General features: G+C 41.4%; 1 protein-coding gene across 2 annotated transcripts in view; it reads right to left on the bottom strand.

The window, feature by feature from the left end:
• The window catches only part of HSDL2 (hydroxysteroid dehydrogenase like 2), an 83126-nt gene that overhangs the window by 54064 nt on the left and 12750 nt on the right, over positions 1–16312 (bottom strand). For both annotated transcript variants that reach the window (XM_007968401.3, XM_037983654.2), the window contains exons 2-5: positions 12437–12600; positions 10415–10513; positions 7099–7213; positions 1448–1551 (exon numbers count right to left, since the gene is read on the bottom strand). In XM_007968401.3, the coding sequence (XP_007966592.1) occupies positions 1448–1551; positions 7099–7213; positions 10415–10513; positions 12437–12600 (482 nt within the window). The remainder of the gene's footprint in view (positions 1–1447; positions 1552–7098; positions 7214–10414; positions 10514–12436; positions 12601–16312) is intronic.

Raw genomic sequence — 16312 nt, 5'->3', positions numbered from 1 at the left:
GCAATCCACCTGCCTTGGCCTCCCAAAGTGCTGGGATTACAGGTATGAGCCACCACACCCAGCCTCCCTAATATATTTTTGAGAATTCTTTTCAATAATATAAAATATAACTTTTAAATGTACTATTTTCTAAAGAATAGTTTTTATAGAAGTGAACAGAGATGAAATCGTTTTATATATTTTCCTCCTAATATTTGATTAAAATAAAAGTGACAGTAATAAACTTTCATTTTTCTCAATACTATGAGGGTAAATTACATTATTATTTCTTAATAAGTTTTACCAATTTTTTTTTTTTTTTTTTTTTTTTTTTTTTTTGAGACACAGTTTCACTCTGTTGCCCAGGCTGGAGCACAGTGGTGTGATCTTGGCTCACTGCAAACTCCACCTCCCTGGTTCAAGTGATTCTTGTGCCTCAGCCTCTGAGTAGCTGGGATTACAGGTGTGTGCCACCATGCCCAGCTAATTTTTGTATTTTTAGTAGAGATGGAGTTTCACTATGTTGGCCAGGCTGGTCTCAAACTCCTGGCCTCAAGTGATCTGCCCGCCTCAGCTTCCCAAAGTGCTGGGATTACAGATCTGAACCACCATGTCTAGACTCTTTTTTTTTTTTTAAGTATGAAAGTGTTTATTTAAAGGGAAACTGCTGCTAGTAAAACAATCATTACAAAAGGCTGCAAATGTATTTAACCTAGTCAATTAAAGTACAACTTCTTTCAGTTTTGCTCTGTGGGTTCCCATTCCAAGTGCCTTTCCAAATGTTAGTGAATTGTGCTGAAATAAAAACTAAGTGTTTGATACAAGTATTTTAAAGGAGGCACCTATACGTAAATCTTGTTGCTTAGCATATTTACCTTAAACCATTGGTATGCTATGAAAGGTAATAGGTTTTTTTTTTTTGTCATTTTTTTTTTTTTTTTTTAGAGTCAGGGTCTCTCTCTGTCACCCAGGCGGGAGTGCATACCATGATCATAGCTCACTGCAGCCTCAAACTCCTGGGCTCAAGCGATCCTCCCACCTCAGCCTCTCAAGTAGCTAGGACTACAGGTGCATACCTGGCTAAGAAAAATAAAGTATCCCATAGATAGTTTTTAACCAACTTTATAGATGAATAAATTAAACACAGTAAAACACACTCATTGGGAAATGAAAGAGCTTTCTGAAGTGGTAAAAATCTGTATCTTGATTTGGATGTTGGTTATATACATTTCTCAAAATTCATCAAACTGAACCATTAAGAGCTGGGCATTTTATTGAATGTAAATTATGCCTCAGTTTTTTAAATTACAGATAAAAGATTAAGAATCTGCTTTCCAAATGCCACTTAATGATTTGGCATAGAAAATTCAATGCTGATTGTTATGTGCAGATTGTGATTACATCAGACATACACAGATTTAATTCAAAACAAATTAAGCACAAACCATCCCCTCACCCTACCACCTACCACAGTGCTCTTTGAACCAAACTGGATTTAGGTTTAGTGGTGGACTGATATTGAGGATATGAGCAACTTTACTCTTTTTCAAATAAGGAATACATGCTTTAGATCTGAAAGCAAAAGAGAATACAAGTCAAATTAAACAGCTTTCTAAATTTCTCCACTTTTTTTTTTTTAAGAGACGGGGCCTCACTCTGTTGCCCAGGCTGGAGTGCATGGCTCAATCACAGTTTGCTAAAGCCTTGAGTTCCTGGGCTCCTGGGCTCAAGCAATCCTCCCGCCTCAGCTTTCCGAGTAGCTGGAACTACAGGTGTGCACCACCATGCTTGGCTAATTTTTGTAATTTTTTTTTTTTTTTTTTTTTTTTTTTTTTTTTTTTTTTTAGAGACAGGGTCTAGCATTGTTGCCCAGGCTGGTCTTGAACCCCTTGGACTCAAGCACTCCTCCTACCTCAGCCTCCCGAAGTGCCAGGATTACAGGTTTACAGGTGTGAACCACTGCTACCAGCCAACTTCTCCTTTTTCTTTTTTTTTTTTTAATTTTAAGACAGGGTGGCTCTGCTGCCAGGATGTAGTGCAGTGGCATGATCACATCTCATTGTAGCCTCTACCTCCCCAGCTCAAGCGGTCCTCTCACCTCAGCCTCCTAAGTAGCTGGGACTACAGGCATGTGCCAGCATGCCCAGCTACCTGGATAGTTTTTGTAATTTTTTTTTTTTTTTTTAGAAACAGGGTCTTGCTATGTTGCCCAGGCTTGTCTCAAACTCCTGGACTCAAGCGATCTACCCGCCTCAGCCTCCCAAAGTACTAAGATTACAAGCGTGAGCCATCATGCCGGGCCAATCCACCTTTTTTTTTTTGAGACGGAGTCTCACTCTGTTGCCCAGGCTGGAGTGAAGTGGCGCGATCTCAGCTCACTGCAAGCTCCGCCTCCCGGGTTCATGCCATTCTCCTGCCTCAGCCTCCTGAGTAGCTGGGACTACAAGGCGCCTGCCACCATGCCCAGCTAATTTTTTGTATTTGTAGTAGAGATAGGGTTTCACTGTGTTAGCCAGGATGGTCTTGATCTCCCAACCTCATGATCCACCCGTCTCAGCCTCCCAAAGTGCTGGGAATACAGGCGTGAGCCACCGCGCCTGGCCAAAATAGAAATATTTCATTATGAATTTTCATTTTATAACATACCTTTCATAGAAGGCCAAAACTCTGACACTTTTCTTTAACCCAAAGGTCAGTGTGAGTTCTTTCATTTGGCACTGCAATCTGCTTTTAACTGGGAGCAATATTTAATTTTATTTAGTGGATTTTTTTTTTACGTAGCTGTTTATAAAGGTAGGCACTTTCAATAGTGAATAGAATCTTTGTGCAAGAGTTTTAATTTTAACTTTAATTTTTTTTTAAATAGAGACAGGGTTCACTGTGTTGCCCAGGTTGGTCTCGAACTCCTGGGCTCAAGTAATCCACCCGCCTTGGCCTCTCAAAGTGCAGAGATTACAAGCAGGAGCTACCCCACCTGGTCTATTTTGTTTTTAATTGAACCTTCACATCTAAAAATGTGGGTTAAGACATCACTTTCATTTTTGAAAAATGACCTCAATACAGGAAAGTAGACTAAATTATTTTTGCCAAATGGGCTTTCCAAAGACATAATTTCACAAGGAAAAAAACAAAGAGACTCATACATTTATGTACACATCAGTCATAATGTCAGTTTAAAACATCAAGTCTATAGTTATGATTACTAATTTTGACAAATCTACATAAAATTCAGTGCTTTACTTGTATTGATCATCTTGTGGAAAGAAAACATGTATGTTTTTAACTTTGTTAGTAGGGAGCAATTCCTAGCAAATGATACAATAAACAAACAATTTCTGCACCCCTGCAAAACATATATCTACATTTGTTTAGATTTTTAATAAGTCTAAAGTTAACACTGACCACTACTACAGCACTGTCTATAGTTATGATTACTAGTTTTGACAAATCTACCTTAAACTTTCCAAGATATCTGTCAATACCTTAGAAGTCATTTCATGTCATGAATACCCAGTATAAAACCTTTTTAATCACTTCAAAATTCTCCTGATGCCATATACCTAGGTGTGTGGTACAAGTTTAGTAACCCTTATGCTTGGGACCAGAATTGTTTCAGATTCCATTCTGAAATATCTGCATTAACCAGTTCAACATCCCTACTCCAAAAATCTGAAATCCTTTTTTTTTTTTTTTTTTTTTTTTTGAGACGGAGTCTTGCTCAGTCACCCAGGCTGGAGTGCAGTGGCCGGATCTCAGCTCACTGCAAGTTCAGCCTCTCGGGTTCCCGCCATTCTCCTGCCTCAGCCTCCCGAGTAGCTGGGACTACAGGTGCCCGCCACCTCGCCCGGCTAGTTTTTTGTCTTTTTTAGTAGAGACGGGGTTTCACCGTGTTAGCCAGGATGGTCTCGATCTCCTGACCTCGTGATCCGCCCGTCTCGGCCTCCCAAAGTGCTGGGATTACAGGCTTGAGCCACCGCGCCCGGCAAAAATCTGAAATCCTTAATGTTCCAATGAGCATTTCTTTTGAGCGTTGAGTCAGCACTCAAAGTTTCAGATCTCAGAGCATCCTGGATTTGGGATTTTCAAACCAGGGATACTCAGCCTGTATATGTATATCCGTGGCTTCATCATCTACAATAGAAACTGCCAGAAATCATTAAACTTATTCACACAACATGCCCTTAACTAAGCCTTAGTTTAACATGTTGAGCAATAGTATTCCTGGCTAGGTTTATATTTTTAAGCATTTGTTTAAACAAATACTTAACTTTCAATTGAACTTATTTCACAAAGTTGCCAGCTGTAAAAGATTTTGATTCCCATATAATTTTTTCTAGTACCATGACAGTATCACATAGCAACATTGCCTGTTTTATTTGAAAATAAACATAAACTCTTGAAAAATGAAATCCTTTTCTAGTTCAAGTTTTTCACCACAACCTATATGCTTGCCATAATTCTTTTTTTCTTTTTGAGAGAGAGTCTCACTCTGTCGCCCAAGCTGGAGTACAGTGGTGCGATCTTGGCTTACGGCAGCCTCTGCCTCCTGGGTTCAAGAGATTCTTCTGCCTCAGCCTCTGGAGTAGTCGAGTAACAGGTGTGCACTACCATGCCCAGCTAATTTTTTGTATTTTTAGTAGAGACAGGGTTTCTACCATGTTGGCCTGGCTGGTCTTAAACTCCTGACCTCAGGTGATCTGCCTGCACTGGCCTCCCAAAGTGCTGGGATTACAAGCCACCATGCCCAGCCAGTTGCCATAATTCTTGCTATGGTCGGGTTCAACATGCTTTCATTCAATAGAGACATACCTTACATAGTGAATTTGTAGAAATATGCCTCATATCTACAAACAAGTAAGCTTTCGCCCATTTTACTTGAATATACGGCCTTCTTGGCATAAGTCTCATTTTCCTACTTCAGAGAGAGATGTGGTTATGAGAAATATTTCACTTTCCTCTTTCATATAAGAAAAACAATAGTGTAAACACAATGATACAACTTGTTAGCCTGTCCTCAGCATCCAGAAGACAACAGAGCTCTGGCCCCATTTAATGAGGTAGTTGATACCCTGCCACTCAGCTACAGCAATATTGCCATGTGGTAATGCTTCTCTATGTGGTCAGATCTTCTAACATTTCAAGAAAAGCTAGGAATCTGGACTTTTGTATAAATCTTCTAGTTTTTTACAACATAAGCAACCAATAAAGTTTTTGAGACAGGGTCTTGCTCTGTCGCCCAGGCTGGAGCGCAGTAGCATGATCTCAGCTCACAGCAACGTCACCTCCCAGATTCAGGCAATCCCCCCACTTCAGCTTCCTGAGTAGCTGGGACTACAGGCACGTGTGCCACCATCCCCAGCTAATTTTTCTCTTTTTTGTAGAGACAGGGTTTTGCCATGTTGTCTAGGCTGGTTTTGAACTCCTGGGCTCAAGTGACCCGCCTGGCTCAGCCTCCCAAAGTGCTGGGATTCCAAGCATGAGCCGCCCTGCCTGGCCCTAACTAATAAAACTTTGAATGTAGGTAACTCATGAAAATAATTTTGTTTTAACACTGTCTGGGCCAAGTTTTGCAGACCCAACAAAACATACCTGAGGGAAAAATTCAGGACTCTAACTTAATAACTTAGATATTTAACCCTCATGACCAACCCTATAACATTCTACTTTATTATTGCCATTTTAAAAGTAAAGAAACTGAATCTGCAAGAAGTTAAGTTACTTGTCCAAGGTCACAAAATAGAAAGTCATGAAGGGTGAGTGTTAAGATTTGAATCCAAGCAGTCTTATTCCAAAGTCTGAGCTCCTAACCACCTGTTCTGTGTGTAACAAGATACACGTAAGGTACAGAAGCAAGTTCTACCTGGATGTATCCTGATACTCACATGGAAAATGATAGATCCAGAGGGTAAATAAACAAATAAATAAATGGACAATAAGACGGGTTGTCTGATGAATCCAGAACAGATCAGGACTATGTTCTTTCATTTGATAGTCTACATTTCCCCGGCAAAGCCCAAAAAAGTGTTAGCCTTTTTACTGGTTACAATAAAGTGTGATTCGTAATGAGAATGACCTTACTGTTATTTAAAACCTAAGTCTTTTTTTTTTTTTTTAACTCCAGTTCTTTTTCAGAGGAAGAAGACTATTGCTGGCTTCAGTAATCAGAAACAGTTCTATGAAAGGACTGTGTCCTATGAAAGACAGAGTATATACATGTAAGTATTTACACATGCAAATATTTGAGAAAATGCTTGAGCTACACTTTAGTCCTTTTTTTTTCTTTGGAGACAGAGTCTTTCTCTGTCCAGGCTGGAGTGCAGTGGCATGATCACAGCTCACTGCAGCCTCAAACTCCTGGGCTCAAGGGATCCTCTTGCCTCAGCCTCCTGAGTAAGTGAGACCACCACCACGGTCTCAGTAGGCACACACCACTATGCCTGCCTGATTTAAAAAAATTTTTTTGGTAGAGACAGCGTCTTGCCATCTTGTGCATCTCAGTCTCGATCTCCTGGCCTCCAATAATCCTCCCCTCACCCAAAGTGTGGAAATTACAGGTGTGAGCCACCACACTCAGCCTACTTAGGTCTTTCCTAAATTCATAGAGAAAAGGAGCTCCAAATAAAGCTATTTAAAATACTGTTGGGCCGGGTGTGGTGGCTCATGCCTGTAATCCCAGCACTTTAGGAGGCCAAGGTGGGTGGATCACCTGAGGTCAGGAGTTCAAGACCAGCCTGGCTAACATGGTGAAACCCTGTCTCTATTAAAAATACAAAAAATTGGCTGGGCATGGTGGTGGGCGCCTGTAATCCCAGCTACTCGGGAGGCTGAGGCAGGAGAATCACTTGAACCTGGGAGGCAGAGGTTGCAGTGAGCTGAGATCGTGCCACTGCACTCCAGCCTGGGCAACAAGAATGAAACTCCATCTCAAAAATATATATATATAAAAATAATAAAATAAAATATAATACTATTGACCGAATGAAGGACTTTTAGGCCTTTATAAGGATTGACTAGATTTTGAACTACACTGTTAATTTGACTCAAATCTGTTTACAACTAAGTAAGTTCCCTGAGAGAACACCACAACATCCTCCCCCACAACTCTTCTTGCAAACTTACGTAAGGTAGGTGCCTCTGGTGTTCACGTTCATCATCAGATCCACTCTCTTAGTAGGTGTGTCCAGTGTGTTGGTCAAGCTAATGGCACTGGCATTATTTACCAGAATATCAATTCCTGTTTTCAAAATTGAAAAATCAATTTCCTTTTAATGTAAGACTTTTTATCACACACCAAAAAAGCATTTACTCTCTTCTGAACCCTCAGTTGATTCACAAATACAGTCATGTACCACACCTAACATCTCAGTCAACAATGGACCATATATGCAACATGGTCCCTTAAGATGATAATACTATATTTTTATTTTATCTTTTTTCTGTCTAAATATGTTCAGATACATACTTACTGTTGGGTTACAAACGCCTACAGTAGTCAGTACAGTAACATGGTATACAGGCTTATAGCCTGGAAGCAATAGGCTATGCCATACAGCCTAGGTATGTGGTCAGCTAGACTATCTAGGCTTCTGTAATTACACTCTACGTTCACACGATCATAAAATCGCCTAATAATGCCTTTCTCAGAACATATCCCCACCATTAAGCAATGCGTGGCTGTACGTCTTTTAGATAATATGACTGAACACTACCAATGCAAGACTGGTAGCTGTTTCAAAATAACACCTGCATGATTGTCTCTAGCACAATGGAGACATAGCCAATTGCCAGAGCTCCACATGAAACTAAAAGGAGGCTTCGTCTTTGGTGGTTTGTAGCTTCCACTCTTATCTGTTCTCTTGCCTCCTGGTTGTCCCTCCCTGTCTCCATAAACCTTGGATCAAATTCCTTGAAGTCTTCCTTCCTCTCTAGCATGAAGTTTCAAAGGCCTGTCTTCCTTCCAAGCATAGTAGTCTCCCTTCCCCCAAGGCCCCTCACTTAAAGGGAAAGGCTCCTTTCTGGTCCTGAGAACTGGGAAAAGAGAAAGACCTACTGTTTCAATCCCAGGCAGATCATCAAAGTGGATCAATTTTGTTTTAGTGACTCACACACACACACACACACAAAATAAACCTAGAGTAACTGCTATTGCTGCAAATTCTATCTAGTTTCCACGTATAAGCAACAAGTTTTACTTATAGTTATATGCTTAGTGAAATACCATTAAAGGAAAATGGTAAAATACAAAAACTATGTTGAACATTTTTTCTTTGTTTCTACCTGGTCTTCATTATTCTTTGTAAAGTGCACTTAATGATAGTTGTGTAACAATATAATAAACTTGGACGTCACTGAACTGTACACTGAAAAATAGGATGGTAAATTTTATGTTATATGTATTTTACCACAATTTTTAAAAGTTAAATAATAAATGCAAGCCTGGGGACAATGGCTCATGCCTGTAATCCCAGCACTTTGGGAAGCTGAGGTGGGTGGATCCCTTGAGGTCAGGAGTTTGAGACCAGACTGGCCAACATGGTGAAACCCCATCTCTACTAAAAATACAAAAATTAGCTAGGCCTGATGGTGGGCGCCTATAGTCCCAGCTTTTCGGGAGGCTGAGGTTGGAGGATCACCTGAGCCCATGAGGCCAAGCCTGCGGTGAGCCACAATCATGCCACTGCACACCAGTCTGGGTGACAGAGTGAGACCCTGTTTGAAATTAAAAAAAAAAAAAAGAACTAAAACTGAATGAATATGGGAGAATTGAAAAGTCTCAGCTTTCTCCCCTTAGTTCCTCCCCCAAAATTAGTGGATAAACTAATTACATCAAATCCTAAGTGGCACTAGTTAACCACTTTTACTACTAGGTGAAGTCAATTTAGATAAAATATCCCGCAGTTGAGTGTGGCACATTTCACATTTAGGGTCCTATCAGTTGGACAAACATCATTTTCATTTTCTCTCCTCTTCTGACACAGGCATTCACATTTCTTTGGGAAAGGCTGCCAGCTAGGGGTAAGATTTTGGATTTAAGGGAAGAGGCCCCACTTGAGCCAAAGTTCGTGCTTCAGTCCAGCACCCCACAGCACTCTGTACTGGGATTATAAGTACAGCCTTGCTAACGCTGAAGCATTACCTCATTTTCCACTGGTCATTGTCCCTCACATGTACACATCGTCCTCCAGAACATTAGTGGGGAGGGTGGTAATGGTTTAGGCAGGATTTGGACATGCCTTGGTGCCCTACTACAATACCATGAAAGCCTTAGCTCAATCCCCAACACCTCTCTTCTAGGAACTTTTCAACTAATTGGGGAGAAAAGAAATACTAAGATCTAAAATAATACAAGGTAAGGATCAAAGGAATGTTTTAAGAAATCAGAGAGGCCGGGCATGGTGGCTCACGCCTGTAATCCCAGCACTTTGGGAGGCTGAAGTGGGTGGATCATGAGGTCAGGAGTTCAAGACCAGCCTGGCAAATGTGGCGAAACCTGTCTCTACTAAATATACAAATATTAGCCAGGCATGGTGGCGGGCATCTGTAATCCCAGCTACTCAGGAGGCTGAGGCAGGAGAATTGCTTGAACCTGGGAGGCAGAGGTTGCAGTAAGCCAAGATTATGCCACTACACTCCAGCCTGGGTGACAAGAGCAAGACTCAGTCTCAAAAAAAAAAAAGAAAAGAAAAGAAAAGAAGAAATCAGAGAAAGAAAAATATACTTCTGATTAGTTGGCATGGTGAGGGAACTGACTTTGTGAAGATGAGATTTAACCACATAAAAGAAGAATTTTTTCAAAAATAAATGTATAAGGTACAAGTGCAATTTTCTCACATGCATAGATTGTGAAGTGTCCATGATTGTAGGGTATCCATCACCCAAACAGCAAACATTGTACCCATTAAGTAATTTCTCTTTATCCACCCCTCTTCCATCCCTTCTTTCTTCCGAGTCTCCACAGTCTATCATTCTACACTTTTTTTTCTTTTCTTTTTTTTGAGATGGAGTCTTACTCTATCACCCAGGCTGGAATGCAGTGGTGCAATCTCAGCTCACTGCAACCTCCACCTCCCAGGTTCAAGCAATTCTCCCATCACAGTCTCCTGAGTAGCTGGGATTAAAGGCGTACACCACCATGCTCAGCTAATTTTTGTATTTTTAGTGGAGACGGGGTTTCACCATGTTGACCAGGTCAGGTCTCAAACTCCTGACCTCAAGTGACCTGCCTGCCTCGGCCTCCTGAAGTGCTGCGATTACAGGTGTGAGCCACCGCGCCCAGCCTCATCAGATGCTTTTAAACCATGTTCTGCGTGAACGAATACATTATTTCTCCAACGACTCAGAAAATTCAAGAATCAAAACAAATTTTTAAATTAACATTATAGTTATACCTTTATTTTACCAATATTCAATAATTTTTTCAGAATGAAGTTGTTACCTCCAAATTTCTTGACGGCTTTCTGCACTGCATCACTGATCTGCTGTTCATCTCTCACATCAACGATACACGGCAAGGCCTTCCCTCCAACTGCTTCAACTTATATAAAGGATACAAAACGAAAAAGCGTTAAAGCATTTAAATATCATACCTTTGAGGCCGGGCGCGGTGGCTCAAGCCTGTAATCCCAGCACTTTGGGAGGCCGAGACGGGTGGATCACGAGGTCAGAAGATCGAGACCATCCTGGCTAACACGGTGAAACCCCGTCTCTACTAAAAAAGACAAAAAACTAGCCGGGCGAGGTGGCAGGCGCCTGTAGTCCCAGCTACTCGGGAGGCTGAGGCAGGAGAATGGCGTGAACCCGGGAGGCTGAGCTTGCAGTGAGCTGAGATCCGGCCACTGCACTCCAGCCTGGGCGACAGAGTGAGACTCCGTCACAAAAAAAAAAAAAAAAAAAAAAAAAAAAAAAATTATACCTTTGATTCCGATATCATGGTCAAAAGAAATAAGTACCCTGTTTTTGGAAAATCAATATAAATAACTCTATCTTACCACCAGTGACTCTGCCATATAGTAGGACAGACTAGCTAGGCCAACACTATTATAAAACAAAAACGAAGGTTTGGTGGCGGTTTCTTTGTAACTGTTTTTAAAAAGCTAAAAAAAGGAAGTTTTTTGTTGTTGTTGTTTGTTTTCGTTTTTCAGACAGGGTCTCACTGTCTTGCCCAGGCTTGGGTGCAGTGGCACAAACATGGCTCCCTGCAGCCTCAATCTCCTGGGCTCAAGGGATCCTCCCACCTCAGCTTTCCAAGTAGCTGGGACTACAGGCGTGCACCACCATGCCAGGCTAATTTTTCTATTTTTTGTAGAGCCACGGTTTTGCCATGTTGCCCAGGCTGGTCTGGAACTCCTGACCTCAAGTGATCCACCAGCCTTAGCCTCCCAAAGTGCTGGGATTACCAGCATGAGTCACCTCACCCAGTTGAAAGTGATTTTAAAAAACTTTTTATTGTGGAAATATTCTAAAGTATACAAAAATGTAAAGATGCTATAATAAACTAATAGGAACCCATCACCTATCTTCAGTGATGGTTAGTTTTGTCAGTTAATATGTTTATCTTTCCTTTCCCCTATTTTATTTTTTGCTTGTGTGTTTTAAAGCAAATCCCTGACATCATTTCACTCATAAACACTTCACATGCATTCCTCTAACATAACCACAGTGCTCTGAACATGACTAACAAAACTAGCAATGTCAACTGAAGTTGAATTTTTAAGCCCTCTCTCCTGGCTCTGTGCCTAGCACCATGCCTTAAATGGAAGTATGTGATAATTATTTGTCAACTAAAAGTTATTAAAATGACGACTTGCAAATTGTGCAGAGAATAAATAACACAGAAAGCTTTTTCAAAGAGTTCATGCCACTCGCCAATCAAATTTTCTCCACTCTACTTCCCCACTCCCCCTCCCATCCAAGAACCAATGCCCTCATGAAACAAGATTTTTTTTTTTTAGAGACAGAGTCTCACTCTGTCACCCGGGCTGGAGTGCAGTGGCATGATCTTGGCTCACTGCAACCTCCGCCTCCCAGGTTCAAGTGATTCTCCTGCCTCAGCCTCCCGAGTAGCTGGAATTACAGGTGTGCACTACCCTACCCAGCTAATTTTTGTATTTTTAGTAGAGACGGGGTTTCTGCCATGTAGGCCAGGCTGGTCTCGAACTCCTGACTTCAGGTGATCCACCCGCCTCAGCCTCCCAAAGTGCTGAAATTACAGGTGTGAGTCACCACGCCAGGCCATGAAATAAGATTTTTAAATGGAGTCTCTCACATTGCTTAAAAGTGCTGGAGGAGAGAAATGGTAAGAAGCACTGCCCCAAGGTGACAACATAAATACTTCTTTCACTAGATACAATTATTTTCAGGGTAGCTTTCAAATAGCTTTATCTAAACTCTCCAGCAAATTCTCTATGTATTGAAACCACTAGAAAGACATTTTATCAAATGGCACCGTCACACTCACTTTCTTCAGCAGCAGTATAGATTGTGCCTAGAAGTTTTGGATGTGGCTGGGCGGTCTTTGCGGCAATAACAATATTTGCTCCATCCTTTGCTGCTTTCAATGCAATAGCTTTGCCAATGCCACGGCTTGCACCTGTAATAAAGACTGTACATCCTGCCAGCCTCCTACAACAGAACAAAATGACCTTATTAGAAGACCCGATATTTTATTTACTGATAGGTATCAGAACCTCATACATATTTTTATAATATATGTTTCCTCCTCTGAAATTGTCTCTAAACCCTCCCCATGCCCATCTGATGGCAGATAACTCCACTGTACTCCCACTGCAAAATGACTTATAAATTATTTACGACAACTGCAGTTGGCCGGTCTTGCCGTGATTTGGCAAACAAAACCTGTTCAAATGCAAAGCAAATCTTCAAGAGAAATGAAGAATTATAAAACAAATGATATAAACATGCATTTTTTTCCCACAGAAAACGTGTCAATAAAGCTTTTTTTTTTTGAGTGGCGGGATTATGAGTAAATTTTATTATATTCTTTATATTCTTTAATATTTTTCAAATTTTCCACAATGACTAAATGCCACTGAAAAGACATTATCTAAAAACAAACAATTGTTCAACGAACGCTCATAATAGCCAGGGTGGCAACAACCCACGTGTCCATCAGCTGATGAACGGATAAGCAGAATGTGGTGTAGCCATGCATACAATGAAATAATGTTCAGAAATCAAGTACTGCTATAAACTACAACATGGATGAACCAAAAACATTCTGCTAAGTGGAAGAAGCCAGTCATGAAGGACCACAGATAATGCCATTTACATGAAATGTCCAGAATAGGCAAACCTATAGAGACACAAAGATCAGAGGTTACCTCGAGCTGGAAGTGGGAGGGGTTGGAGGCTGACAACGGAGGGTTGAGGGGTTTCTTTCTGGGATGATTAAAAGGTTTTAAAATTGACTGTGGTGATGGCTGCACAACTCTGTGAATATATTAACAGCCAATGAATTGCATATTTTAAATGAGTGAATAGTGTGGTACGTGAATCACATCTCAAAAGAGCTGTTAAATAAACAAACCGAGAAGTCTCACAAATTGCTGCAGGTTGATCTGAAATATTCTGATTCAAATGTACTGACAGGTCCCTGTGCCCATTTCATTATTTTTGTGTGTGTGCTGTGTGTGTGTGTGTTTTTTGAGATGGAGTCTCGCTCTGTCGCCCAGGCTGGAGTGCAGTGGCGCAATCTCAGCTCACTGCAACCTCTGCCTCCCAGGTTCAAGCGATTCTCCTGCTTCAGCCTCCCGAGTAGCTGGGACTACAGGTGTGCACCACCATGCCCAGCTAATTTTTGTATTTTTAGCAGAGACGGGGTTTCACCATGTTGGCCAGGCTGGTCTTGAACCCCTGACCTCATGATCCACCCACCTCGGCCTCCCAAAGTGCTGAGATTACAGGTGTAAGCCACCGCACCCGGCCAGCCTGTTTTTTGTTTTTGTTTTTTTAAATGCAGATGGGGTCTCACCATCTTACCCAGGCTGGCCTTGAACTCCTACGTGCTTTTTTTTTTTTTTTTTTTCCAGACAGCTCTGTTACCCAGGCTGGAGTACAGTGGCACAATCATGGCTCACTGCAGCCTTGAATTCCTGGGCCTAAGTGATCTTCCCATCTCAGCCTCACAAGCAGCTGGGACTACAGGCGCACATCACCATACCCAACTACTTTTTAAAACTGTGAGACAGGAGCTTGGTATGTTACCCAGGCAGGTCTCAAACTCCTGGCCTTATGTGATCCTCCCACCCTGGCCTCCCACCATTTCATTAAGTTCACTTAAACTTTCTGCTTACTCAGTTGCTAAGTGAAATGGAAACATCTAAAATAATTTCCTAGTAAACTCATAAAAGAAAAACTAAAAGAATATAATAAAGTAAGATAACAGCAAGGGAAACCCACTTTCTTTTTTACTTCCTAAGGGCAAATTTAAAAGTCTGCTTAAGGAAAAGAATGGAGAAAGAAGAGCAAAAGCAACAACGACAAAGAAAAAGGGATGACCTGAGATTGGTAATAGATTAACAGGTTTGTTAATAAAAGAACATAAAGCTCTTGCACAACCCAGAGGATTACACTCCAGAAGAGATCAGAGGTAAAAGTGGGAAGCAGTTTTAAAATAAGGAATAATTGGTTTGGTAAGAAGGAGGGAGGGTGGAGAAGTGGGGAGGAGTCAGAGAGGTTGAAATTATTTTTCGTGAAATATAGCACACATATAAAAAGCATGTAAAACAATGTGTATTGTTTAATGAACAAAATTAAAATGAACAGTAGTATCAAGGCAAGAAATAGAATATTACCAATACCCCAGAAGCCACCTGTATATTCCTCTCCAACTCTATCCTCCTTCCTTCCCCCACCCCACAGAATGAAAACTACCTTAAATGTTGTTCTTCATTCCCTTGTTTTTTCGTTATTCTTAGTACCTAGGTCTGAGTCTAAATCAACAGTCCCAAATTATGGCCCCAGGCCAAATCTGACCCACCACCCATTTGTGTATGGCCCTCGAGCTAAGATTGATTGCTACAGATAAGGATTTGTGATCAATTTGATGACAAGGAATGCTAATTTTGAATCCTAATTAGATAAAACATTATCCCTCTGCTACTTTTTTTGTTTGTTTGTTTGTCACCCAGTCTGGTGTGATCATGGCTCACTGCAACCTCCGCCTCTGGCCTTAAGTGATCCTTCTGCCTCACCAGCTAAGTAGCTGGGACTACAGGTGTGTACGACCACACCTCGAAAATTTTAAATTTTTTGTAGAAACAGCGTCTCACTGTGTCACCCAGGTTGGTCTTGAACTGGGCTCAAGCGATCCTCCTGCTTTGGCCTCCCTAAGTGCTGGGCTTATAAACATTAAATTAAGTTCATTCAAACTTTTTATTTACTCACTTGCTAAGTGAGAAGGAGACATCTAAAATAATTTCCTAGCCAACTCATTAAAAAAGAATAAAAGAATAAAAATTAAGATAATAGCAAGGGATGTTATCAATCAATAACAGGAAGATAACCCCAGCCTTATCTCCCTGTTATTGATTGAATTGTGTCCCCTAAAAAGCAAGCGGAAGCCCTAACTTCAGAAGGTGACCTTAGTTGGAACCAGGATTGCTGAAGACATAATTAGTTAAAATGAAGTCATACTGGAGTAGGGTGGGCCCTTTCTCCAATCGGACAGGTGTCCTTCTAAGAGGGAAGACTATGTAAAGACAGCCACACAGAGAATGTGTGATGACAAAGGCAGAGAGTCTGGAGGGATGCAGCTGTAAGCCCCAAACACAAGGATCGCTGGCCACCCCCAGAAGCTGGGAAGAAGCAAGGAAGGATTCTTCCTAGAACTGCAACAGCACAGCCCTGCTGACACCTTGGTTTCAGAATTCTAGCTTCCAGAACAGTGAGAGCATCCATTTGTTTTAAGCCATCCAGTTTGTGGTTCTGTTTTATTTATTTATTATTATAATTATTATTATTATTTTGGGACTGAGTCTCACTCTGTCACCAGGCTGGAGTGCAGTGGCGCGATCTTGGCTCACCGCAACCTCTGCCTCCCAGGTTCAAGCATTTCTCCTGCCTCAGCCTCCCAAGTAGCTGGGACTACAGGCGCATGCCTCCACGCCCAGCTAATTTTTGTATTTTTAGTAGAGACAGGGTTTTACCATGTTGGCCAGGATGGTCTTGATCTCCTGACCTCATGATCTGCCCACCTCGGCCTCCCAAAGTTGTGGGATTACAGGCGTGAGCCACTGCACCTGGCCCAAAGAGGATAATATTACCAGCAGTAGTGAATGAGTATAAGAGTTCCTGTAGCTCCACAACCTCCCCA

This window comes from Chlorocebus sabaeus, chromosome 12 (assembly GCF_047675955.1).
Source record: "Chlorocebus sabaeus isolate Y175 chromosome 12, mChlSab1.0.hap1, whole genome shotgun sequence".
Lineage (NCBI taxonomy): Eukaryota > Metazoa > Chordata > Mammalia > Primates > Cercopithecidae > Chlorocebus > Chlorocebus sabaeus.
The sequence above is the reverse complement of the archived record's forward strand: the minus strand, read 5'-3'. Positions and strand labels throughout refer to the sequence as shown.